Source organism: Ranitomeya imitator, chromosome 2 (genome assembly GCF_032444005.1).
Source record: "Ranitomeya imitator isolate aRanImi1 chromosome 2, aRanImi1.pri, whole genome shotgun sequence".
In the NCBI taxonomy this organism is placed as follows: Eukaryota; Metazoa; Chordata; class Amphibia; order Anura; family Dendrobatidae; genus Ranitomeya; species Ranitomeya imitator.
In genome coordinates, this window is record NC_091283.1 from 521,048,317 (window position 1) to 521,074,240 (window position 25,924).

At 45.3% G+C, this 25,924-nt stretch overlaps 1 protein-coding gene across 1 annotated transcript; it reads right to left on the reverse strand.

Moving 5' to 3' along the window:
* Positions 1-1,409: 1,409 nt before the first annotated feature.
* LOC138666722 (uncharacterized) lies at positions 1,410-17,301 on the reverse strand. The gene is made up of 4 exons (XM_069754909.1): positions 16,695-17,301; positions 2,943-2,990; positions 1,842-1,900; positions 1,410-1,730 (listed from the first exon to the last, which is right to left on the reverse strand). Exons 1-4 carry the CDS (start codon positions 17,299-17,301, stop codon positions 1,671-1,673), a joined length of 774 nt encoding a protein of 257 aa, XP_069611010.1. The 3' UTR covers positions 1,410-1,670.
* Positions 17,302-25,924: the final 8,623 nt, after the last annotated feature.

Below are 25,924 nucleotides of genomic sequence, written 5' to 3' on the forward strand. Positions count from 1 at the left end.
ACAATAATTGAACAGCCACAGCACATACGGGGATTGGCTAACAGCCGCAAATCGTGGAGCTGCGGGGACTTGGAACATATTACTCAAGCACCCACGATACTTTGAGAACGCTATTTCCTAGTACACTTATCACTAACAGAGACCCTTGTTCCAGCGGAGTCATTTACTGGATTTCTTGCTGTAGTTTTATCTGCTACTGATGTACCAGTTATGAGTTCATTATAACCCCAGCCACACATTATTGGCAGATTTCTGCCTATGCACAGTGTACAGAAAGCTGCCAGTCCGTGGTGGGGCGGGGTTATACACAGCTTATGAATATGGAGGACTACTTGGCATGAGGTTTACTAGTTTTCCCTGTTTTACCAGCAGGAGATTATGAAAAGTACAGCAAGCAGCCTAGCAAGTAACATGTCACTGGAATTGGGGTCTCTGTCCCCATGTCATGCTTATGTCATTTTAGGTGGCAAAAACCTGATGACCTATTCCCTGTTAAAGGGAACCTGCCATGTTCCCAAACGCTAATAACCTACCGTAATTCTATGGTGCTTATCTGCAAGTTAATAGCATTGTAATGCCGCACTGAAAGACTGGCTACCATGAGGACATGAACTTTATTACTCCAGCTGTCAGTCATACAGGCGTGGCCAGCTCTGCTGCAGTCTTTAGTCAGAACATAGTGAGCAGCGGCTCTAACCATTCCTCGCCACTGACTGATGGCTGACTCTGCACAGATCCACTGCAAGTCAGTGCTGGCAGCTCAGTTACAGCGGTCGCTCACTGTGTACTGAGCGGTGACTGTAGCTGTGCCGGCAGCACCACTATGACTGAAAGCTTGAGGCTGCCGAGAGGAATTAAGTTTTTCCTCCCAGTATCCAGTCTTTCAGTGCTGGGGCTGCACAGCGTTAGAATGCTATTAACCTGCAGATTAACACCATATGTAAAAGTTTATAGCGGTTTGTGACATGACTGTTTTCCTTGTCAGCAGGATTGTGCACAGTAACCTACAGTGTCAGGTCGGCTCCTTTACACTGATTAAAAATACCTTGGCTGATGAAATCTGTCTTGTGGTGGTTTCTTAATCTTTTTTTTTTTCCTTTGGAGGAGAGAATTTTTTTGTTTGTTCTCTACAAAGGTGGCACTGCCGACGCCTGCTCAGTAGCAGCCATTGGATCACCAATAGCTGCAACTACACAGGCTGGCGTCTGCCTGCAGAAGGGTTTTATTTTCTTTTCAGAATAGAGCAATCTTTATCCTATAATCTCTATCCCAACCTGACACTGTCTGTAGGTCACGTAATGATAGAAACCACGGCACTCAAGGTTTGTAGGAGGTGCACAAGTTAGGTATCCAACCCGTCAGTCATGTAGAATAAATTACTTGGCACTCAAGAGAAATTCTTTGCAAGGTAAAACGTGAATAGTTCATTTATTAGGTGCATCCAGTTCCATATAAATTGAACGTTTTCGGTCTAATCAAAAGACCTTCATCAGAAAAGGTTATAAAGTACTGTAATACATGTGTGGAAAAACACAAAGGAAAACATTTTTTAGAAAATGATGCACAGAGAAATATATAGTAAAAAACAGATATGGTACACATTGCTCAATGGAGAAATGATAACTAAACAGACATCACATGTTACACGAAGAGCAGACAACAGCGGCGGTCTAAATGGATCCGACCTGGTGCTCCGTGAGTGGTGAGCTTCGTGGTGGAGATGCTAAAGGCTGTAAATGTGTAGGAAGGATAATGCAAGAGAAAAGAGGGCAAGGAGACACATCACGTCCAACTGAAAAACCGAGCGAGTGGATAGCGAATAGGCCATCCCTAAAGGATACAGGAAGTGCGGTAACCTCTATGACTAGTGGTTGACGGACTAAGGTGCACAGTGAGATGCCTGAAATATAAAACATGAACATGTTAATAATACATAATTGTCATTGTGCAGGAATAGTGCAACATGTATGGGCACACAACCCCGTAGGGAGAAGAGAGCATAAGAATGAGTAGAGGGCAAGAGAACGGACCCTGCAGTGTGACCACCTACAACCTGCAAGAATGAATAGAGAAATAGCCCAGAGTAGTAAAAGCATATACTAGAAAATTATATTATAGCTACCTGGATGATTAGGGCAATCTGATAGGGCCCATAAGGTGCCAGCAACAGAGCAGGCCTAGGGGAGGGAGGGCGCCTAGGAGGAACAAGGAGAGATAGAGGAACACCTAGCCAAAAGTTGTCTATACCAAGGTAAACCCCTATAGAGTACTAGTCACCATTACCTGTAAGGCAGAGGGTATATAAGGCGAGCGCTGTGGGGGGCGAGCAAATCGCAGGAGCAGACGCGCTGTTGAAAAGAAAATATAATGAGTGACTAAGTCTTTAGGCCGAGGCGGAGTGCCGAGAGAGGGCGAGCGTCACTGTATAATGGGGCAGAGAGTACCTGTAAAGCCGGAGGACCCCGGCGCCGTGTAGCGAAGGCTGTGAGACTCCCAGGGCTGGTGTCTGGCGGCGGCACTTCCGGGCTTATGTGCGCGCCGCCAGGCAATCACCTGACCCGTAGCGTCATAGCAGACACGTGACCGGGTCGGCGGCGCGTGCGCAGAGAGACAAGGACGGAAGGGAGCTGAAGGGCGCTTGCGCCAAGAGAATGAGTGCCGGAGGCTAAAAAAGAAAGCCAGAGGCGGCCCTATACAGCGAGGGGAGAGAGGGGGGAAGGGCGAAACTACAAGGGAGAACAAACGCAGGGAAATTAGAGAGGGCAAGGGAGGCTGGACGAGGAGAACTCAAACAGGGTATATGCAAAATAAAGAGGTAAATGACCTAATACAGAGAAAGGAGGGAAGGTCTAGAACAGACCTCAAAGGTGGTCACACGCAGGTGATATAGAGACCAGACTAATGCTCTATATCTAGAATGGCATTGAGTGTGGATACTGTACCATATGGGGTGGGGCCAGTGCTCGGTGCGCAGGACGTGACTAGCGGTTCTGTGAAAAGAGGTAAAACAGAAAATTAAAAACATGACATAAACAAATGCGATCAACACATTCCCTGGTTGTGCTCACTTTACATAGACTACAAAACCAGGAATTACAAAAAAGCTGAAATATCGTAATCTCTATTTAATCCCTTTGGTTCTAAGGTCTGGAGCGTATAAATCCAATAAGCTTCCCTTCTTTGAAGCATTCTGGTACGGTTTTGTCCTCTTCTAGGGATATCCACCTGTTCTAAAACCTGAAACCGGAGTTGGGCAATACCGTGATTTTTTTATGGCAAAATGGTGTGGGAGGGGAAGATGTGTCTTGTTGCATCGGATGGTGGATTTGTGTTGGGCCACTCTTTCCCTTACTGCTTGCGTGGTCTCGCCTACATAGGCTAGGCCGCATGGGCATTTGATGAGATATACCACGAATGTGGACTCGCAGGTATAGAAACCTTTTATGGGAATGGCCTTACCAGTTTGTGGGTGAAACACAGAGGAGCCCTTTTGTACATTACTACACTGTAGACAATTGAGGCAGGGGAAAGTACCACGTTTCTGGGTGTGAAGAAAAGTTTGTTTTGGGACCACTGAACCTGAGCCAATATCTGCCTTGACCAGCCTGTCCTTAAGGTTTCTAGCACGCTTAAAACATGGTAGGAATGGAGCTTTAAATTCTGGAACTGTCGGGTAACTTTTGGATAAGATATTCCAATGTCTCCTAATGGTAGATTGTACCAGGCTCGAAAAGGGATGAAAGGTAGAGACAAAGGGGATGGTGACTAGTACTCTATAGGGGTTTACCTTGGTATAGACAACTTTTGGCTAGGTGTTCCTCTATCTCTCCTTGTTCCTCCTAGGCGCCCTCCCTCCCCTAGGCCTGCTCTGTTGCTGGCACCTTATGGGCCCTATCAGATTGCCCTAATCATCCAGGTAGCTATAATATAATTTTCTAGTATATGCTTTTACTACTCTGGGCTATTTCTCTATTCATTCTTGCAGGTTGTAGGTGGTCACACTGCAGGGTCCGTTCTCTTGCCCTCTACTCATTCTTATGCTCTCTTCTCCCTACGGGGTTGTGTGCCCATACATGTTGCACTATTCCTGCACAATGACAATTATGTATTATTTACATGTTCATGTTTTATATTTCAGGCATCTCACTGTGCACCTTAGTCCGTCAACCACTAGTCATAGAGGTTACCGCACTTCCTGTATCCTTTAGGGATGGCCTATTCGCTATCCACTCGCTCGGTTTTTCAGTTGGACGTGATGTGTCTCCTTGCCCTCTTTTCTCTTGCATTATCCTTCCTACACATTTACAGCCTCTAGCATCTCCACCACGAAGCTCACCACTCACGGAGCACCAGGTCGGATCCATTTAGACCGCCGCTGTTGTCTGCTCTTCGTGTAACATGTGATGTCTGTTTAGTTATCATTTCTCCATTGAGCAATGTGTACCATATCGGTTTTTTACTATATATTTCTCTGTGCATCATTTTCTAAAAAATGTTTTCCTTTGTGTTTTTCCACACATGTATTACAGTACTTTATAACCTTTTCTGATGAAGGTCTTTTGATTAGACCGAAAACGTTCAATTTATATGGAACTGGATGCACCTAATAAATGAACTATTCACGTTTTACCTTGCAAAGAATTTCTCTTGAGTGCCAAGTAATTTATTCTACATAACTGTCTGTAGGTCACTTTGCACAATCCTCCTCGCACGTTCCTTTTAAGTGTAATTACACTTTCAGGTAATGTTCCAGGATTTCTGGAAGTCCTTGTGTATGTGTACATAAGGAGTAAAACTATCTGTCATTTGTATTCTGCAATTTGGCAAGTTTTTACTCTGAGCTGGGAGTCTCGGCAGTTTTTTTTTTTTTTTTTTTTTGTGGTTTTGGTTTAGGTTTTTCTTGAGCTTCTCCCTGTAGGTTTATAGATCAAATATATAATGTGATCTCTCAAAGACTGATTTTTTTTTTTTTTTTTTTTAATGAAAAGTTTGCAGTCACTGTGTGAATGCAGACGTATGAATTCTCCCGGTGAATGCATCGTTTTAGACGTGACAACCCCCTTTAAGCAGTTTTGGAGCGTGATAAGTGGATTTATCTCTTACAAAGTTTCTTTTTGCTTTTTTCTTGGGCTCTGTTAATGAAAGCAGTGCTGGAGAGCCCGCGCGATGCTGGGCTATGATGTGCGGTGAAGCTCTGCACACAGCCCAGTCATTCGGGGAGACTGGGACCTGCCTCAGTGATGCCGGGTTGGCTTCTAGTTCCGAAAGTTGATGTGACATCACTGGCAGCTGCAGCTGGGGGGTCACGTCATGGGGATGAGCAGACAACGATAGCGCCGCTCACAAGCACATTTGGAAACGCAAAGTATTTAAAGAGAGACTCCAAGGTTCATATCTATCTGCAAGTGGACAACTTCTTTTAACCCCTTCCCGACCTGTGACACAGCGTATGCGTCATGAAAGTCGGTGCCAATCCGACCTGTGACGCATATGCTGTGTCACAGAATGATCGCGTCCCTGCAGATCGGGTGAAAGGGTTAACTCCCATTTCACCCGATCTGCAGGGACAGGGGGAGTGGTAGTTTAGCCCAGGGGGGGTGGCTTCACCCCCCCGTGGCTACGATCGCTCTGATTGGCTGTTGAAAGTGAAACTGCCAATCAGAGCGATTTGTAATATTTCACCTAAAAAACTGGTGAAATATTGCAATCCAGCCATGGCCGATGCTGCAATATCATCGGACATGGCTGGAAACACTTATGTGCACCGATCGCCCCCCCAGCCCTCCGATCTGTGCTCCGCTCCCCTCCGTCCTGTGCTCCGCTCCCCCGTCCTCCTGTCCGCTCCCCCCGTGCTCCAATCACACCCCCCGTGCTCCAATCAAACCCCCCTGCACTCCGATCCGCTCCCCTGCACAGCGATCCCCCCCCCGTGCTCCGATCCACCCCCCCCGCACAGCGATTCCCCCACCCCGTGCTCCAATCCACCCCCCCATGCTCCGATCCACCCCCCCGTGCTCCGACGCCCCCGTGCCCTGATCTCCCCCCCCCCCTTATACTTACCGAGCCTCCCGGGGTCCGTCCGTCTTCTTTCCTGGGCGCCGCCATCTTCCAAAATGGCGGGCGCATGTGCAGTGCGCCTGCCGAATCTGCCAGAGTGAATTTTGATCACTGAGATAGATTATATCTCAGTGATCAAAATAAAAAAAATAATAAATAACCCTCCCCCCCCCTTTATCATCCCCATAGATAGGGACAAAAATAAAATAAAGAAATTTTTTTTTTCTATTTGCCCCACTAGGGTTAGGGTTAGGGTTGGTTCACACTGCGTCTAAGCAGTCCATTAGACGGACTACGTTACACCGCGGCATAAACGCGGTGCAACGTAGTCTGTTACGGCTGCCATTGACAGCAATGTCGGACACATCACTAGCACACGCCCACAATGGGCGGGCGCTAGGGATGTGCCGTCATTGAGTGACGGACCCGGAGACGCGGGCTGCAGCGTTTCCGGGTCCGTCACTGATAGAGCTAGCAGATGCTCTATCTGCGCTAGCGCGATGCAAACATCGGCACTTGCGCTAGCAGCAGCCCGTTAGCGTATGTGCTGAACGGGCTGCTGCTAGTGCAGTGTGAACCTGGCCTTAGGGTTAGGGTTATGGCTAGAATTAGGGTTAGGGTTAGGATTAGGCTATGTGCACACGGTGCGGATTTGGCTGCGGATCTGCAGTAGATTTGGCTGCGGATCCGCAGCGGATTGGCCGCTGCGGATTCGTAGCACTTTTCCATCAGGTTTACAGTACCATGTAAACCTATGGAAAACCAAATCTGCTGTGCCCATGGTGCGGAAAATACCGCACGGAAACGCGGTGTTGTATTTTCCGCAGCATTTCAATTCTTTGTGCGGATTCCGCAGCATTTTACACTCGTTCCTCAATAGGAATCCACAGGTGAAATCCACACAAAAAACACTGGAAATCTGCGGTAAATCCGCAGGTAAAATGCAGTGCCTTTTACCTGCGGATTTTTAAAAAATGGTGCGGAAAAATCTCTCACGAATCCGCAACGTGGGCACATAGCCTTAGGGTTAGGGTTGGAATTAGGGTTAAGATTAGGCTATGGTTAGGGGTGTGTTGGGGTTAGGGTTGGGATTAGGGTTAGGGTTGGGATTAGGGTTAGGGGTGTGTTGGGGTTAGGGTTGTGGTTAGGGGTGTGTTTGGGGTTAGGGTTGTGATTAGGGTTATGGCTACAGTTGGGATTAGGGTTAGGGGTGTGTTGGGGTTAGTGTTGGAGTTAGAATTGAGGGGTTTCCACTGTTACGGCACATCAGGGGTCTCCAAACGCAACATGGCGCCACCATTGATTCCAATCAATCTTGCATTCAAAAAGTCAAATGGTGCTCCCTCCCTTCCGAGCCCCGACGTGCGCCCAAACAGTGGTTTACCCCCACATATGGGGTACCAGCATACTCAGGACAAACTGGGCAACAATTATTGGGGTCCAACTTCTGTTACCCTTGTGAAAATAAAAAATTGCTTGCTAAAACATAATTTTTGAGGAAAGAAAAATTATTTTTTATTTTCAGGCTCTGCGTTGTAAACTTCTGTGAAGCACTTGGGGGTTCAAAGTGCTCACCACATATCTAGATAAGTTCCTTGGGGGTCTAGTTTCCAAAATGTGGTCACTTGTGGGGGGTTTCTACTGTTTAGGCACATCAGGGGCTCAGCAAACGCAACGTTACTCCCGCAGACCATTACATCAAGTCTGCATTTCAAAAGTCACTACTTCCCTCCCGAGCCCCGACGTGTGCCCAAACAGTGGTTTACCCTGTTATGATGCGGTGGTTTAGGAGCAACATGGAACGAGCTCTGAAGGAAGTGGTAACTGTACTGACCGCAGTCCCTAAGCTCAACATAACACTAGAAGTAGCCGTGGGGTGCTCCTAACTCTCCCTAGGCACCTCGTCACCGCCTAAGAGCTAACTACCCCTAAAGATAGAAGCAGGAAAACTATCTTGCCTCAGAGAAAATCCCCAAAGGATAGATTAGCCCCCCACAAATAATGACTGTGAGTGGAGAGGGAAAAGACATACACAGAATGAAACCAGGATGAGCACAGGAGGCCAGTCTAACTTGATAGATAGGACAGGATGGAATACTGTGCGGTCAGTATAAAACACTACAAAAATCCACGCAGAGTTTACTAAAAATCTCCACACCTGACTAAAGGTTTGGAGGGTAAATCTGCTTCCCAGAGCTTCCAGCAAGACAGAATTAATTCATACTGATAACGCTGGACAAACATAGAAGCACAGAACTGAAAAGTCCACAAACTGAACAGAAAAGAGCAAGCAAAAACTTAGCTTTGCTGAACTGGTCAGGATAACAGGGAACTCCAAAGAGATGTGAATCCAACCAGGAACCATTTACAAGTGGCACTGGCAGAAGGACAGAGCCAGGCATAAATAGCCGAGCAGAAAACACGATCAGTGGAAGCAGCTGAAGACCGCTAACTCCAAGGAGCAGCCATACCACTAGAAACCACAAGAGGGAGCCCAAGAGCAGAACTCACAAAAGTGCCACTTACAACCACCGGAGGGAGCCCAAGAGCGGAATTCACAACATTACCCCCACATATGGGGTATCGGTGTACTCAGGACAAACTCGACAACAACTGTTGGGGTCCAATTTCTCCTGTTACCCTTGTGAAAATAAAAAATTGCTTGCTAAATCATCATTTTTGAGGAAAGAAACATGATTTTTTATTTTCACGGCTCTGCGTTGTAAACTTCTGTGAAGGACTTGGGGGTTCAAAGTGCTCACCACATATCTAGATAAGTTCCTTGGGGGGTCTAGTTTCCAAAGTAGGGTCATTTGTGGGGGGGTTTCTACTGTTTAGTCACATCAGGGGCTCTGCAAACGCAACGTGACGCCCGCAGACCATTCCATCAAAGTCTGCATTTCAAAAGTCACTACTTCCCTTCCGAGCCCCGACGTGTGCCCAAACAGTGGTTCACCCCCCACATATGGGGTATCAGCGTACTCAGTACAAACTGGACAACAACTTTTCGTGTCCAATTTCTACTGTTACTCTTGTGAAAATAAAAAATTGTGGGCTAAAAAATAATTTTTGAGGAAAGAAAAATGATTTTTTATTTTCACGGCTCTGCGTTATAAACTTCTGTGAAGCACTTGAGGGTTTAAAGTGGTCACCGCACATCTAGATTGCTTCCTTGGGAGGTCTAGTTTCCAAAATGGGGTCACATGTGGGGGAGCTCCAATGTTTAGGCACACAGGGGCTCTCCAAACGCGACATTGTGTCCGCTAATGATTGGAGCTAATTTTTCATTCAAAAGTCAAATTGCGCTCCTTCCCTTCCGAGCCTTGCTGTGTGCACAAACAGTGGTTTGTGACCACATTTGAGGTATCAATGTACTCAGGAGAAATTGCCCAACACATTTTAGGATCCGTTTTATCCTATTACCCATTTGAAAATGAAAAAATTGAGGCTAAAATAATTCCGAGCCCTGTCGTGCGCCCAAACAGTGGTTCCCCCCACATATGGGGTATCGGTGTACTCAGGACAAATTGTACAATAACTTTTGGTGTCCAGTTTCTCTTTTTACCCTTGGGAAAATAAAAAATTTGTTGCTAAAACATCATTTTTGTGACTAAAAAGTTAAATGTTCATTTTTTCCCATCTCCCATGACAGCACACATGAGAGAGGGGATCCGCCCAGTCAGGACAGGAAACCTACTGAAATAAAAGGGCGGTACCTCTCCCTCGCTTCAGTTGGGTTTCCTGTCCTGATGGGAACCCTAGTGCTGAAATCACGGCGGTTTTGAAGACTCACCCACTCCTGTCCCGGCACTGGAAGAACAGGCAAGATGCCTGTATGCCGGCCTTCAGGTTGTGGAAGCGCCGTTCGCAGGTCCTGGGGCCTTTGCGCACGTGCGGGCGTTAGGCAGCGCAGTCCGGAGTCCTGTGGCTCTTCTGCGGCTGCCACGCCGCTCTCTGCCCCCTCTGCTGCTGCCTTCGGCCCTGGCCTAGCTTCCGGGTGCGCGGCAGGAGTTGCGCGCAGGGCACGCTGGGAATGGGCGTGCCCGCGTGACGTCACTGCTGCGCGCCGGATCCAAGATGGCGGCGCCCATACACAACGCTGCCGATTCTCAGGGACCTTCTGGCGGTCTCCTGGTGGGCGCAGAGGTGGGGGAGGAGCAATGTTTTTACCGGATGAGGCGGTGAGCAGTGTGGATCACCCTTGAAAAGGGGGTGAGTCCACAGGAAAAGCGCTCAATCTACAGAGCTACGCTATGGAGGATTGTATGGAGCAGCGCTCACATCAGTCATCAGCACAGCAGCAGCAAGAGATCTTACCAGGTGCCATGTCTGCTCACCAGCATACTAGGAGGAGAAGCGGCAGTCGTCCGGATCGAAAGTCGCAGGACTCCTCAGCTTCTAGGAGGGACGTTATCCATACTCCAGATCAGCATCAAAATCCGGTACCCTTGAGTGTCAGCGGGTGGTGAGTGATCTTCGTGAATGTCACATTGGTGGTAATGGGCTACATTTCTCTGCTTGCTTGTCAGGCGCCGAAGAAGGCTAGTGCCAAGTCCAAGAACAAAGAATGTGCCCTCTGCAAAGCCCCGCTAGCAGTCCAATGGCAGAAAAGCCTCTGTGCGGACTGCATTCAAAATACTATTCAGGCTGAATCCCCTGACTTTGCCGCTAGCCTCAGGGCCATGATTAGGGCAGAGGTTAAAGGGTCTTTAAAATCAGTTCTTAAAAAGATAAGTAGCAAGATCCTAAAGACTATTTCGGATTCTGGTACCCCTCAGTTTGACGAGGAATATCAAGAGGGACCTCTATCTCCATGTTCATCCTCTTCTGTGTTCTCTGGCTCCTCTTCAGATAGTTATGTTGGGGGCCGACCATGCTTCCTAACTGAGAATACAGATAAACTGGTAAAATCAGTAAGGGCTACAATGGGCCTTAAGGATGAGAAAGAGTCCAGATCGGTAGAGGACGTTATGTTTGGCGGTTTGGAGGAGAAGAGGAAGCGTACCTTCCCAGTAAATACTAAAGTTAAGACCCTTATAGAAAAAGAGTGGAAGAAGCCTGAGAAGTCTGGTAGTCTTCCCTCAGCTTCTAAGAGACGATATCCTTTTGAGGAAAAGGATTCAGAAATATGGGATAAAGCCCCTAAAATCGATGGTGCGGTGGCTAGGTCTTCTAAAAGGTCATCCCTACCCTTGGATGATCCAGGCGTCCTAAGAGACCCTTTAGATAAAAAAGCGGATGCTTTTTTAAAACATACCTGGGAAGCAGCCGCAGGAGGTCTAAAACCAGCAATAGCTGGAACATGTGTTGCCCGCTCCCTTATTGTCTGGCTGCAACAAATAGAGGATCAGCTGAAATCTAAAGTGCCGAGGGAAGAGGTCCTAGCCAATATGGCAATGGCACAAGGGGCGGCAGCCTTTATAGCAGATTCCTCAGCAGACTCTGTAAGGCTAGCAGCTAGGGCAGCGGGATTGTCTAACGCGGCAAGACGTGCCTTGTGGTTAAAGGGGTGCCCAGGGGACTTACCCTCAAAAAATAGACTCTGTTCCATTCCGTGTGACGGTAAATTCCTCTTTGGTCAAAAGCTGGAGGACATTTTAGAAAAAGCAGGCGACAAGAAAAAAGGTTTTCCTCGCTTTCCAGTGGATATCAGAAGGCCTTATTTTCGGAGAGGAAGATTCAATAGAGGTCGCCCTCCGGGAGATAGAAGGAACTGGGACTATAGAGATAGAAAAGGATCTGGGTACATGTTTAAGGGCCCCTCCACATCCACAAAAAAGCCCTCCCAATGACGCCAAGCCAGAAGTAGGGGGAAGGATCTCTTTCTTTCTTCACGCCTGGTTAAGTATTTCCCCCAGTCATTGGGCGTTAAATGTTGTCAGCGAAGGACTAAAAATAAAATTTATTCATCCACCTCGACAGACTTTTGTGTTGACACCAAGCAGAAAACTTCCAGAGGAACAGCTAGCTCTGGAAACAGAGGTATTGGGGCTAGTTCTAAAAAAGGTCCTAGTAGAGGTTCAAAGGGAAGAAAAGGGAGAAGGGTTTTATTCCCCTCTCTTTTTGATACGAAAACCAGATGGCTCACTAAGGACTATTGTCAATTTAAGAAAACTTAATCGATCAGTAATAAATTACTCCTTCAAAATGGAGTCGGTAAGCTCAGCGATAAAGATGCTTTTCCCGGACTGCTTCATGGCAGCTATAGACTTAAAAGACGCTTACTACCATGTCCCAATTCATCGGGACTATCAAAAATTTCTGAGGGTAGCAGTGTTTGTCCAAGGGCAAATCAAACACTACCAGTACGCTGCCCTTCAATTTGGTCTATCGATAGCGCCAAGGATATTTACAAAACTAATGTCAGAGGTCATGTCCTTCCTCCGTTCCCGGGACATAGTCATCGTTCCGTACCTAGACGACTTCCTTGTAATAGGCAGATCAGTGGATCACTGTCTTGCACAAATAGAAGAAGTGACTACGACCCTAGCAGTGTTAGGTTGGGAAATAAATGTAGATTTGTAGATTGTAAGCTCTCACGAGCAGGGTCGTCTTATTTTGTCTTATTTTGCTTTATTACTGTATTGTTAACATTGTTACCTATGACTGTTGTGTTTGAAACTGTTAAACTGTAAAGCGCTGCGGAATATGTTGGCGCTACATAAATAAAGATTATTATTATTATTATTAAATGTCGCCAAGTCGAGGTTAACACCAGAGAAAGTTCAGTCCTTCCTGGGGTTGGTTCTGGACTCCACGCGTCAACTCTGTCTCCTGCCGGAGAACAAAATATCCAAAATACAAAGTCTTGTGGAATTGGCGATATATCAGCCTGTAATGACACTAAGAAAGGCGATGTCCCTGCTAGGGTCACTAACATCCTGTATTCCCGCTGTAAAATGGGCACAGTTTCACCTGAGGCAATTACAGTGGGAGGTCCTGTCAACACAAAGGTTGTTAGAAGGGCGTTTGGAGGGAAAAATTCACTTCTCGATACGCCTCAGAGATTCCCTAGTCTGGTGGTCAGTAAGGGATCACTTGAGCTCAGGGGTTCAGTGGCTAACTCCGATAGAAGACGTAATCACAACGGACGCGAGTGGTACAGGATGGGGTGCACATGTAGGGACCCTTTCCATACAGGGATCTTGGTCCCATACAGAAAAACATCACACATCCAATATAAAAGAGTTATGGGCTGTAGAAAGGGCAGTAAGACATTTCCTTCCGATCCTTCGGGGTCGTCATACCAGAGTGATGTCCGACAATTACGCGGTAGTAGCCTATATCAATCATCAGGGGGGAACAAGGTCCCTTTCACTCATGAGGGAAACATCGGTGCTTCTTCAGTTAGCAGAATCTCACCTTCTGTCCCTTACAGCTTTGCACATAAAGGGGGTCAAAAACACGAAGGCGGACTACTTAAGTCGCAAAAAGCTAAGGCAGGGAGAATGGTCGCTGAATCCCAGGGTGTTCCATCAAATAGTGCAGGCCTGGGGCGAGCCGGTAATAGACTTGTTTGCCACACTTCACAACAGGAAGGTGGAGAGGTTCTGCTCGTTAGACCAGAAGGGGAACCCGGTTGCAGTAGATGCCCTCCGAATACCATGGCAATTCAGCCTCGCTTACGTGTTTCCACCAATAGCGTTAATTCCGGTAGTGGTAAGGAAGATCAGGATGGAGCAAGCAAGAGTGATTCTGATTGCTCCATTTTGGCCGAAGAGACCATGTGTTGTGAATTCTGTTGTCGGGCTCCCTCCTGTGGTCATGAATGGTACTTCAGCTGGTTCTGTCCATGGACTTCCTCTGGTGGGTGTTTCTGAGTTTCACAGGTGACGAGGTTAATTCGTTAGCTGCTGCTCTATTTAACTCCACTTAGATCTTTGCTCCATGCCACCTGTGTTATGTTTGCTAATGACAGGTGTTATGAAGGCAATCCAGAAACACAGTGTGCTTAGCGATCAGAGCGCACACAGTGATCTGACAAATACCCAAAAATACAAGAACGAGCTCTGAGACGTGGAAACTCGGTAGACTGCACACCTGATCCTATCCTAAACACAACTAAAAGCGGCTGTGGATTGCGCCTAACAACTACCTAGGCAACTCGGCACAGCCTAAGAAACTAGCTAGCCTGAAGATAGAAAAATAGGCCTGACTTGCCCCAGAGAAATTCCCCAAAGGAAAAGGCAGCCCCCCACATATAATGACTGTGAGTAAGATGAAAAGACAAAACGTAGGGATGAAATAGATTCAGCAAAGTGGGGCCCGATATTCTAGGACAGAGCGAGGACAGTAAAGCGAACTTTGCAGTCTACAAAAAACCCTAAAGCAAAACCACGCAAAGGGGGCAAAAAAAACCCACCGTGCCGAACTAACGGCACGGCGGTACACCCTTTGCGTCTCAGAGCTTCCAGCAAAACAAAAGACAAGCTGGACAGAAAAAAAGCAACAAAAAAGCAAAAAGCACTTAGCTATACAGAGCAGCAGGTCACAGGAACAATCAGGAGAAGCTCAGATCCAACACTGAAACATTGACAAGGAGCAAGGATAGCAGCATCAGGCGGAGTTAAGTAATGAAGCAGTTAACGAGCTCACCAGAACACCTGAGGGAGGAAGCTCAGAAGCTGCAGTACCACTTGTGACCACAGGAGTGAATTCAGCCACAGAATTCACAACACACTGTCAATGTTCCAGTATTGGTCTAGTTCACTCCTGGATCGTTTTTGTGACCTGTCTTCCCATCAGAAGCTAAGTTCCAGCTTGTATTTCTTGGGTTTGCTATTTTTCTGTCCAGCTTGCTATTTAATTTGTTGTCTTGCTTGCTGGAAGCTCTGGGACGCAGAGGGAGCGCCTCCGCTCCTGTCAAACCAATCTAATCAGTTTTTATGAAGAGGTAAGCTATAGGCTGGACCACGGTGAGTCATTGGACGTGGTATATCTCGATTTTTCCAAAGCGTTTGATACCGTGCCACACAAGAGGTTGGTACACAAAATGAGAATGCTTGGTCTGGGGGAAAATGTGTGTAAATGGGTTAGTAACTGGCTTAGTGATAGAAAGCAGAGGGTGGTTATAAATGGTATAGTCTCTAACTGGGTCACTGTGACCAGTGGGGTACCGCAGGGGTCGGTATTGGGACCTGTTCTCTTCAACATATTCATTAATGATCTGGTAGAAGGTTTACACAGTAAAATATCGATATTTGCAGATGATACAAAACTATGTAAAGCAGTTAATACAAGAGAAGATAGTATTCTGCTACAGATGGATCTGGATAAGTTGGAAACTTGGGCTGAAAGGTGGCAGATGAGGTTTAACAATGATAAATGTAAGGTTATACACATGGGAAGCAGGAATCAATATCACCATTACACACTGAACGGGAAACCACTGGGTAAATCTGACAGGGAGAAGGACTTGGGGATCCTAGTTAATGATAAACTTACCTGGAGCAGCCAGTGCCAGGCAGCAGCTGCCAAGGCAAACAGGATCATGGGGTGCATTAAAAGAGGCCTGGATACACATGATGAGAGCATTATACTGCCTCTGTCCAAATCCCTAGTTAGACCGCACATGGAGTTTTGGGCACCGGTGCTCAGGAAGGATATAATGGAACTAGAGAGAGTACAAAGGAGGGCAACAAAATTAATAAAGGGGATGGGAGAACTACAATACCCAGATAGATTAGCGAAATTAGGATTATTTAGTCTAGAAAAAAGACGACTGAGGGGCGATCTAATAACCATGTATAAGTATATAAGGGGACAATACAAATATCTCGCTGAGGATCTGTTTATACCAAGGAAGGTGACGGGCACAAGGGGGCATTCTTTGCGTCTGGAGGAGAGAAGGTTTTTCCACCAACATAGAAGAGGATTCTTTACTGTTAGGGCAGTGAGAATCTGGAATTGCTTGCCTGAGGAGGTGGTGATGGCAAACTCAGTCGAGGGGTTCAAGAGAGGCCTGGATGTCTTCCTGGAGCAGAACAATATTGTATCATACAATTATTAGGTTCTGTAGATTTATTATGATGGAATATAGGCTGAACTGGATGGACAAATGTCTTTTTTTCGGCCTTACTAACTATGTAACTATATAACTATATGAATCGGCGTCACACATGCCGATTCAGCGATGTCAGCGGGAGATCCAGCGACGAAAGAAAGCTTCAAACGATCTGCTACGACGTACGATTCTCAGCGGGGTCCCTGATCGCAGTAGCGTGTCAGACACAGCGAGATCGTAACGCTATCGCTGGAACTTCACAAATCGTGCCGTCGTAGCGATCAAAATGCCACTGTGTGACGGTACCCTAAGTCCTCAAATCCAATCACTCTAGCTACTCGTATATCCCTTACATGCTCCAAGACCCGTACACGCAGCTGCCTTGATGTGAGGCCTATATAAATAAGCCCACATGGGCAAGTGATGTGATACACCACTGAAGTGGTTTTACAGTTAATAGGGTGTACTATCCTGAACGTATGAGAATTTGAAGAGTTCACAAACACGTCAGTCTTAACCATGTACCTACATGCACTACACCCACCACATGGTCGTGAACCCCAAACCGGTCCCTTGGAATTAAAAATGAATTGCGACCTGGGAGGAATATAATGACTGTGTGTAATCATCTCACCTATGGTCTTACTCCTCCTTACAACGATCCTTGGTGTTCCTTCAATCAATTTAGCCAATTCCGGATCCTCTATCAATATAGGCCAGTGACGATTCATAATGTCACCCATATCTCTCCATCTGCTGTGATAGTTAGTAATCATCCGCAGTTGTGGCTCCTCTTTTCCCCATACCTGATTATGAAGAAGGCTGCCACGACTCCTGTCCTTGGCTTGTTGGTACCCTATTTCCACATCATCCGACGTATGGCCACGAGGAAAGAATCGATGCTTCAAATCCCGAGCCTGATTCTCAAATTTCTCCTCAGAGTCACAAATCCTCCTGGCTCCAATAAATTGTCCCTTAGGGATTGCCTTGATGGTGTGTCTCGGATGTGCAGATCTTGCATGTAACAGAGAGTTCGTACTCGTTTCTTTACGATAAATGGTACTGTGGCTATTACCCGGTTGATCAAAAGACAATTGTAAATCCAAGAAATCTATTTTGTTCTCTTCCACTTTAAAAGTAAACTTAATATTCCAATCATTAGCGTTGAGGTATGTCAAGAAGCCATCCAATTCAGTTCTACTCGCCTGCCAAATAATAAGGACATCATCTCTAAAACGCATTTTTTTCTAAAGTTTCTATATAAATACCTCCTCATGCACTGGCTGATTCTTCTGCACAGCAGTAAATCGGACTAAGAATCTTAGCTGGTACTGCTCCTAACTTCATCCACATTTACTAGCTCTAGATAAAACCCATTATTCAATGAAAGATGGATGGAACCAAGAACAACCCACCAGAATTGGCCTTCAGGGCACTTAGACTACTTTCGCACTAGCATCGGTAAGGGGCCGTCGCCATGCGTCGGCCCGACGTACCGACGCACGTTGTGAAAAAAATGAACAACGGGGGCAGCGGATACAGTTTTTCAACGCATCCGCTGCGCCATTGTAATGTCCGGGGAGGAGGGGGTGGAGTTTCGGCCACGCATGCGCGGTCGAAAATGGCGGACGCGACGCACAAAAAAAGTTACATGGAACGTTTTTTTTGTGCCGAGGATCCGCCAAAACACGACGCATCCGTCGCACGACAGATGCGACGTGTGACCATACGTCGCAATGCGTTGCTAATGCAAGTCTATGGAGAAAAAACGCATCCTGCGGGCAACTTTGCAGGATGCGTTTTTTCTCCAAAACGACGCATTGCGATGGACGTCACATGACGCTAGTGTGAAAGTAGCCATAAGTGGTTTCAGCACTGGTGAAAGACGAACCTGAGCGCATAACATTTAAATTATACTTGTGATCGAAAGAAGGCTACTCTAAGCTTTTTGGCTTTATTTACCTGAACTGCTTTAAAAAAAAAATACAGGGATGTCTTGAAGCATTGTTTCAAAGGGGAGCCTATCCGAAGGATCAATCCTCCTCAGCCATCTATAAGCACACGTACAAAGTTGAATAAAATTATACCTTGATATCTGCGATCCTTATATGATAACTAATAAGCAGACAACATGTAGGGGAAAAGAACATGTTTCCAAAATAGCATAGGTCAGGTTTCTCAGTGTGAAACGTAATTACAGACAGCCCCCTTGTGCCTATCTAACTTCAGCTGTTTATTACATAGTACCTGGAATAAAGCAGGCATAAGTGTGATTACTAACACTTTATTTAGCTTTCATCAGGACAGCCAGTGTGGGAGGGGCGGTTCCACAGAACTGAGATTTCTTTTGTCAGTGCGGTTATCCCATGCTGTCAGCTCTGATGAAAGAAGTGTTGTAATCACACTGTGTACCCTACACCAGTCACTGTGCAATCACACAGCTCAGTAGGGAACATCAGTCATTACATGTCTCACACTTGGAAACCTGCTGTAAGTTATGGAGGCGTGTTCTTTCCAATGCATGTTGCCTGCTTATGAATCTAATCTACTAGATGGTGGCCCGATTCTAACGCATCGGGTATTCAAGAATATGTATTTATGTATATAGCAGCCACATAGTATATACTGTAGCACAGGCCACGTAGTATATAGGAGCCATGTAGTATATAGCAGACAAATACTACGTGGCCTGTGCTATATACTATGTGGCTGCTATATACATACATATTGTAGAATACCCGATGTGTTAATACAGGCCACACAATATATAACAGTGGCCACGCAGTATATAACACAGCCACGTACTATATAACACAGCCCAATCAGTATATAGCAGCCACGCAGTATACAACACAGGCCACGCAGTATATAACACTGGCCACGTAATATATAGCACAGCCCACGCAGTATATAGCACTGCCCACGCAGTATATAGCAGCCACGTAGTATATAACACTGCCCACGCAGTATATAACAGTGGCCACATAGTATATAGCACGCAGTATAGAACATAGCCCATGTAGTATATAGCACAGCCACATAGTATATAATACTGCCTATGTAGTATATAGCAGCCACACGGTATCTAACACAGCCCATGTAGTATACAGCAGTGTGGGCACCATATCCCTGTTAAAAAAATAATTAAAATAAAAACTAGTTATATACTCACCCCTGGGATCCAGCGAAGCTCCGGCGATACGCGCACAGCTGCCGCCATCTTCCGTTCACAGGATGCATTGCAAAATTACCCACATGACTTAGCGGTCTCGTAAGACCGCTAAATCTTCTGGGTAATTCCACAATGCATTGCCGGGAACGCAAGATGGCGGCAGGCGCGTGCGGCTCGGCGGACTACGGAGGGTGAGAATAGCAGGTTTTTTGTTTTTTTATTATTTTTAACATTACATTTTTTTACTATTGATGCCGCATAGGCAGCATCAATAGTAAAAAGTTGGGGATACACAGGGTTAATAGCAGCGGTTACGGAGTGCGTTACCCGCAGCATAACGTGGTCCATTACCGCCGGCATTAACCCTGTGTGAGCAGAGACTGGAGGGGAGTATGCGGGCGCCGGGCACTGACTGCAGGGAGTAAGGAGCAGCCATTTTCTTCCGGACTGTGCCCGTTGCTGATTGGTCATGACTGCTTTGCCGGGACCAATCAGCGACTTGGATTTCCATGACAGACAGAGGCCACGACCAATGAATATCCATGACAGACAGACAGAAGGACAGACGGAAGTGACCCTTAGACAATTATATAGTAGATAAACCTTATCCAGGAGGTGGGAAGTACATGTTCCCACAGGCAGGCTGTTGGGAAGATCTATGCTCTGCCCATTGATTTTTTATTTTTATTTTTTTTACAGGCCATTTGCATTTTAAGAAATTGCTTTTTGAGGGTTCATCCATTTGATTGACTGTACTAAATTAAACTTTGAGCATTTTAGCCATTGATATCTGAGACATCTGGTCAATGCACTTCATAAATTCATTGGCCTATGTAGGTCAAGAGCAGTTATATTCTTCATAACTCCTTGCTTTTGAAAGTTTCTCTTATTTATCTTTAGAGGTTTTCATGGATTGATTTCTTGGACTGTCGACAGCAATCAAGCCAGCGGATGGTGTGAATACAAAAAACACACGTTGCCTCTCATACTTTAGTGTATGGGTATTTTAGTTTTAATGTATCTTAAATTCTAGGTTGTTGTACTGTACATGTGAAAAGATGCAAATGTGATTTTCATTACATACATATTTCAATACATAAGTATATAACAAGATACAAAACATATGAAATAAACATAAGTTAATGAGTGACTGATACATCTGGATAAAGGACAGTGCCCATGGTGTTTTAGAACCCTCAAAAAATGGAGACCTTAGGTTGGCTAAAAGCTGATTGGCATTGTAGCTCAGTAGCTGCTGAGTTATTGTAGGTTTTCTGATGAGGGAAATTTTTAGGCTGTGTAAATGCTTCAAAGGAGGCAAAAATTGATATGACTAACATCACACATAATGCTTTGGAGAAATCTTGTGAGGAGCAAACTGGAAGACAACAAGAAGGTCCTATGATGACTGAAAATTGTGTGAGGACGTAGTGGAAGTACAGTACAGAGATGTAGGCATAAAATAATTTTTGTAAATACTGTCTATTATTCATATTCCAAATAAAATTATCTGTGCAGTGGGTAGCCAGTGATGATATTGGCGGCGAAGTAATGGGGCAGAGATGCATTAACCGTGCAGCAGATTTGAGGGTTGATAGAACTGTTAAGTTTGATGTGGCATTAGCTGGTAAGAACCTGAGGGTGAAAATTTTATGTGAATGTGTTGATAAGGAGTTTAGAGGGGAAACTGGACAAGTCAATTAATAGTTTCTTCAATATGGGTCTAATTGTTACATGTTTAAAGGAATAAAGGATGATACCAATGGTTAGTGACATGTTGAACAGGTAAGCAAGGATGAGTAGAGGTGGAATGGGATAGGGTCAAGTGGTGAGGTGCAATTTTCAAATTGGAACAATTAGCTTTTTCTATTGGTAATGGTGGAGAAGGAGAAATTGTAGGTGGAGAGATGGCAGTTCTGTAGAGGAACAGTGGGGGATATAGGTTTGAGTTTTCTCTGTTTTCAATATTGTGTTTAAAATATGTGGTTAAGTTCCCAACTGAGATGAGAAATGTGGGAGGAGGCACAGAGAGAGAAGGGATGGAAAGGCATTAAATTATTAAGGTTATTGACAATGTTTAGAACAGCCTGTTTGTAAGTGATAATGTGTTCTAGAATGGGTTTCTAACTCTTCTCTATGACCTTGGAATTGAAACTCATTTTTTTTATTCTATTGGTAAGCCAGTTATCCTTAACCCCTTACCGGCATCGGACGTACTATACCGTCCGATGCCGGCTCCCCTGCTTTGATGCAGGGCTCCGCGGTGAGCCCGCACCAAAGCCGGGACATGTCAGCTGTTTTGAACAGCTGACATGTGCCCGTAATAGGCGCGGGCAGAATCGCGATCTGCCCGCACCTATTAACTAGTTAAATGCCGCTGTCAAACGCAGACAGCGGCATTTAACTACCGCTTCCGGCCGGGCGGCCGGAAATGACGTCATCGCCGACCCCCGTCACATGATCGGGGGTCGGCGATGCTTGTGAATGGTAACCATAGAGGTCCTTGAGACCTCTATGGTTACTGATTGCCCGTCGCTGTGAGCGCCACCCTGTGGTCGGCGCTCACAGCACACGTGCAATTCTGCTACATAGCAGCGATCAGCAGATCGCTGCTATGTAGCAGAGCCGATCGTGCTATGCCTGCTTCTAGCCTCTCATGGAGGCTATTGAAGCATGGCAAAAGTAAAAAAAAAAAGTTTAAAAAAATGTGAAAAAAATAAAAAAAACATAAAAGTTTAAATCACCCCCCTTTCGCCCCAATCAAAATAAATCAATAAAAAAAATATCAAATCTACGCATATTTGGTATCGCCGCGCTCAGAATCGCCCGATCTATCAATTAAAAAAAAGTATTAACCTGATCGCTAAACAGCGTAGCGGGAAAAAAATTCGAAACGCCAGAATTACGTTTTTTTGGTCGCCGCGACATTGCATTAAAATGCAATAACGGGCGATCAAAAGAACGTATCTGCACTGAAATGCTATCATTAAAAACGTCATCTCGGCACGCAAAAAATAAGCCCTCAACCGACCCCATATCACGAAAAATGGAGACGCTACGAGTATCGGAAAATGGCGCAATTTTTTTTTTTTTTTTTTTTTTTTTTTTTTAGCAAAGTTTGGAATTTTGTGTGTTACTGTGCTGAGCTGTGTATCTACTCCTCTCTTGTGTGATACTGTCTGCTGAGCAGTGCATCTAATCCTATCCTGTGTGATACTGACTGAGCCATATATCTAATCCTCTCCTGTGTGATACTTTGCTGAGACGTGTATCTAATCCTCTCTCTGCTGAGCCGTGTATGTAATCCTATCGTGTGTGATACTGACTGAGCTGTGTATCTAATCCTATCCTGTGTGATACTGTGCTGAGCTGTGTATCTAATCCTATCCTGTGTGATACTGTGCTGAGCTGTGTATCTAATCCTCTCCTGTGAGATACTGTCTGCTGAGCCATGTATCTAATCCTACCCTGTGTGATACTGTGCTGAGCCTTGTATCTAATCCTACCCTGTGTTATACTGTGCTGAGATGTGTATCTAATCCTCCCCTGTGATATTGACTGCTGAGCTGTGTATCTAATGCTATCCTTTGTGATACTGACGGCTGAGCCATGTATCTAATCCTATCCTGTATGATACTGACTGAGCTGTGTATCTAATACTGTCCTGTGTGATACTGACTGCTGAGCTGTGTATCTAATCCTCTCCTATGCACTCCTCTCCCCCGTTATGTGTGCTCTATGTGGCGGTATTATGTGTAATCTATATGGCAGTATTATGTGAGAACACTATGGCATCTTTATTTGCGATCTATATGATGGTATTATGTGAGAACTATAGGACAGTATTATGTGTGATCTGTATGGCAGTATTATGTGAGAACACTATGGCATCTTTATTTGCGATCTATATGATGGTATTATGTGAGAACTATAGGGCAGTATTATGTGTGAACACTATGGCAGTATTATTTTCAGAAAGGGGACCCATTCTATGGTGGTCCTGGCTGAGCAGCTGCACACGGGTCTGGGGTAATAGAGGGGACAGCATGACCTCCAGTTAGGTGCCTTCAGGGGAGGGCGGGTGAGGCAGCTGAAGAGAGGCGTCTCATTTTTATTGTTACTATATGGCTACATTTCCCCCCAGCGTCACCCCGACTGCGCCTGTCACCTCACTTTCACACATCGCCAGGACAGGATGGAGAAGACAGGATCTGAGGAGGGGAATGGGGTCTTTGCATACAAAGTCTGGATCAGAACAGGCCATCAATCCTCAGAAATGTTTCCTGGATTTCTGAGGAGACTGTCCATCCATGTGTATAAAAGACAGCGCTCTATGTACAATCCCTGGCTGCTCCACGCACTGAACATGGTGCCCCCCCATAGACCAGCACACTGCTCTCCTGAAATACTCTGCGCTGCTGTCACCCTGCTCCCTCCACCACATATCTCCCAGAATCCTTGCTGCCTGCCATCCTCGGGGACTGTCTACTTGTCAGTATAACTTTGCAGTCACCAACAAAATGGCTGCTCACTGGGTTCCTGAATCTCATCCTCTCTTATCCGTTACCAAACACCAGAAGGGGAGGAGAGGAGACATCACACTGTCAGCAGACTCCGCCCATAATTACTGCAGTGCTGTAATGTGAGCTAGTTGTACACTAGGTTTTTGTCAAATTTCATTAGCTGCTCCCCCTAGTGTTTAAAAGTGGAAATGCCAAAACTTTTAAAATTATTTTTCATATTTTACTAAATTATAAACAAATGATAATATTTTTTAAGAAAATTTAAACATTAATTCTTTACATTTTTTCAATCGCTGGAAAAAAAAATTTTTTTGATGGCACCTTCCCTTTAAGGGAATTCATGTTCACTAAGTTTTTGTACAGTTCCCAGTATGAGATTCATTTCTAGGTGTGTTGGTTGAAAGGAATTACAGGGTAGTAAAGTGGTATCTAAAGAAGGTGGATAATTGAGGCTTAGGAGACATAGTATATGTGGACAAAATGTAATGAATGGAAGATGAGGCTAGGCAGAGCAAGTGAGCACACTGAGCTTTTTATGTAGAACTTCTTGGAACCGAAACTCTCCAAATCCTTCTCAAAAACATGGGAGTTTGTGCTAAGTTACAATTCTAAGGGTATGTGCACACGCTGCGGATTTTGCTGTGGATCCGCAGTGGTTTCCCATGAGTTTACAGTACCATGTTAACCTATGGGAAATGAAATCTGCAGTGCACATGCTGCGGATAAAAATGCGCGGAAACACAGTGGTTTACATTCTGCAGCATGTCAATTCTTTGTGCGGATTCTGCTGCTGTTTTACACCTGCTCCAATAGAAAACTGCAGGTGTAAAGCCGCAGCGGAATCCGCAGTAGAAACTGCGATAAATCTGTAGGAAAAACCGCAGCGGTTTTGCACTGTGTTTTTTCCAAATCGGCTGGGAAAAATCTGCAGTCCTCCGGAATACGTGTGCACATACCCTAAAAACTCAGCAAAAAGACTCCGTGTTCACATACCCAAAGGTTAAAGCGAGTTACCTGAAAAGGGAAGGCTGACTCCTACACCATGTTTGTTGCCTGAGCAATGACAGTAAGGTTATGTCACATGTTCATTGTTTGGTCAGTATTTTATATCAGTATTTGTAAGCTAAAATCAGGAGTGGAATAATCATAGGACAAGTATAATAGAAACGTGCCCCACATCAGTATTTTTCACCCACTCCTGGTTTTGGTTAACAAATACTGAGTGTGTGAACTTTGCCTAAGTGAAAGGCTGCCATAAAGTAATGCATGAAGGTTAGAATTTGTCAAAGGCTGGGATCACACATACGCAAGATACGGCCGATTCTCGCAGGTGAAAACCCAGCTCTGGCGCCGGCACTCCGGAGCGGAGCATGCAGCTCCATGTATTGCTGTGCAGCTGCACGTTCCACTCCGGAGTGCCGGCACCAGAGCTGGGTTTTCACCTGCAAGACTCGGCCGTATCACGTGTATGTGTGATCCCGGCCATAAGGAATCATCCAAATTTCCAACATGCCTAGGAAGACTAGGTTATCCTAAAATAAATCATGGATGTAGGAAAGTTTGTTTCAGACAAAACATGCATTTAATAGTGCTGTGGAAACAGGGACAGAAAAAGCAGCAATGAATGGGTATGTCAGTTCTTAGAATTTGTGGCAATTTTGTGAGGAGACAGATCTGACCCTAAGAGTTTGCTGAGGAGTTCTCAGGATTGCTACCTATAGTATCATCAATAAATGAAAGCAGGTGGTAGGTAGTAGATGCGAGTAGGTCTAGGTAGAAATAGTTGTGTATGTTTGGAGATTTTAAAGAGATAAGCCAAACTGTTGTGATTTTTTGTGTTTCAAGCCAGATTCACTCACCTATGCCAAAAAGGGGGTACAGAGAGTGCAAAGTGGTATTCCTTAAATCAGAATTCTTAGTGCAGTCAAGGGCACACAAATGTAAGCACACACTTTTTGTCAGATGCTTCTTAATGAATTCAGGACTAACTTATTCTAACATGTCTCCTCATCCACAGCACTGTGAAAATTTTCTGTGTTGCTAATTTTTGGGCCAAATTGCTGCATTTTATCATGCCACAGATGCTAGAAAGTAGTTAACCACATCATTTACCTGTTCTCTTTTTGTTCAATTTTGGTATAATTTTGAATAGTGCACTTATAACGTTGC

Bases quoted from the DNA above. Each gene is read 5' to 3' on its own strand.
- LOC138666722 (XM_069754909.1), bottom strand. From the start codon at position 17,301: ATGCGTTTTAGAGATGATGTCCTTATTATTTGGCAGGCGAGTAGAACT. The intron at 2,991-16,694 runs GTGAGATGATTA...CTCTTTTCACAG, and splicing joins AAGGAGGAGTAAGACCATAG to AACCGCTAGTCACGTCCTGC. The intron at 1,901-2,942 runs GTACAGTATCCA...TTTATATTTCAG, and splicing joins CACTGGCCCCACCCCATATG to GCATCTCACTGTGCACCTTA.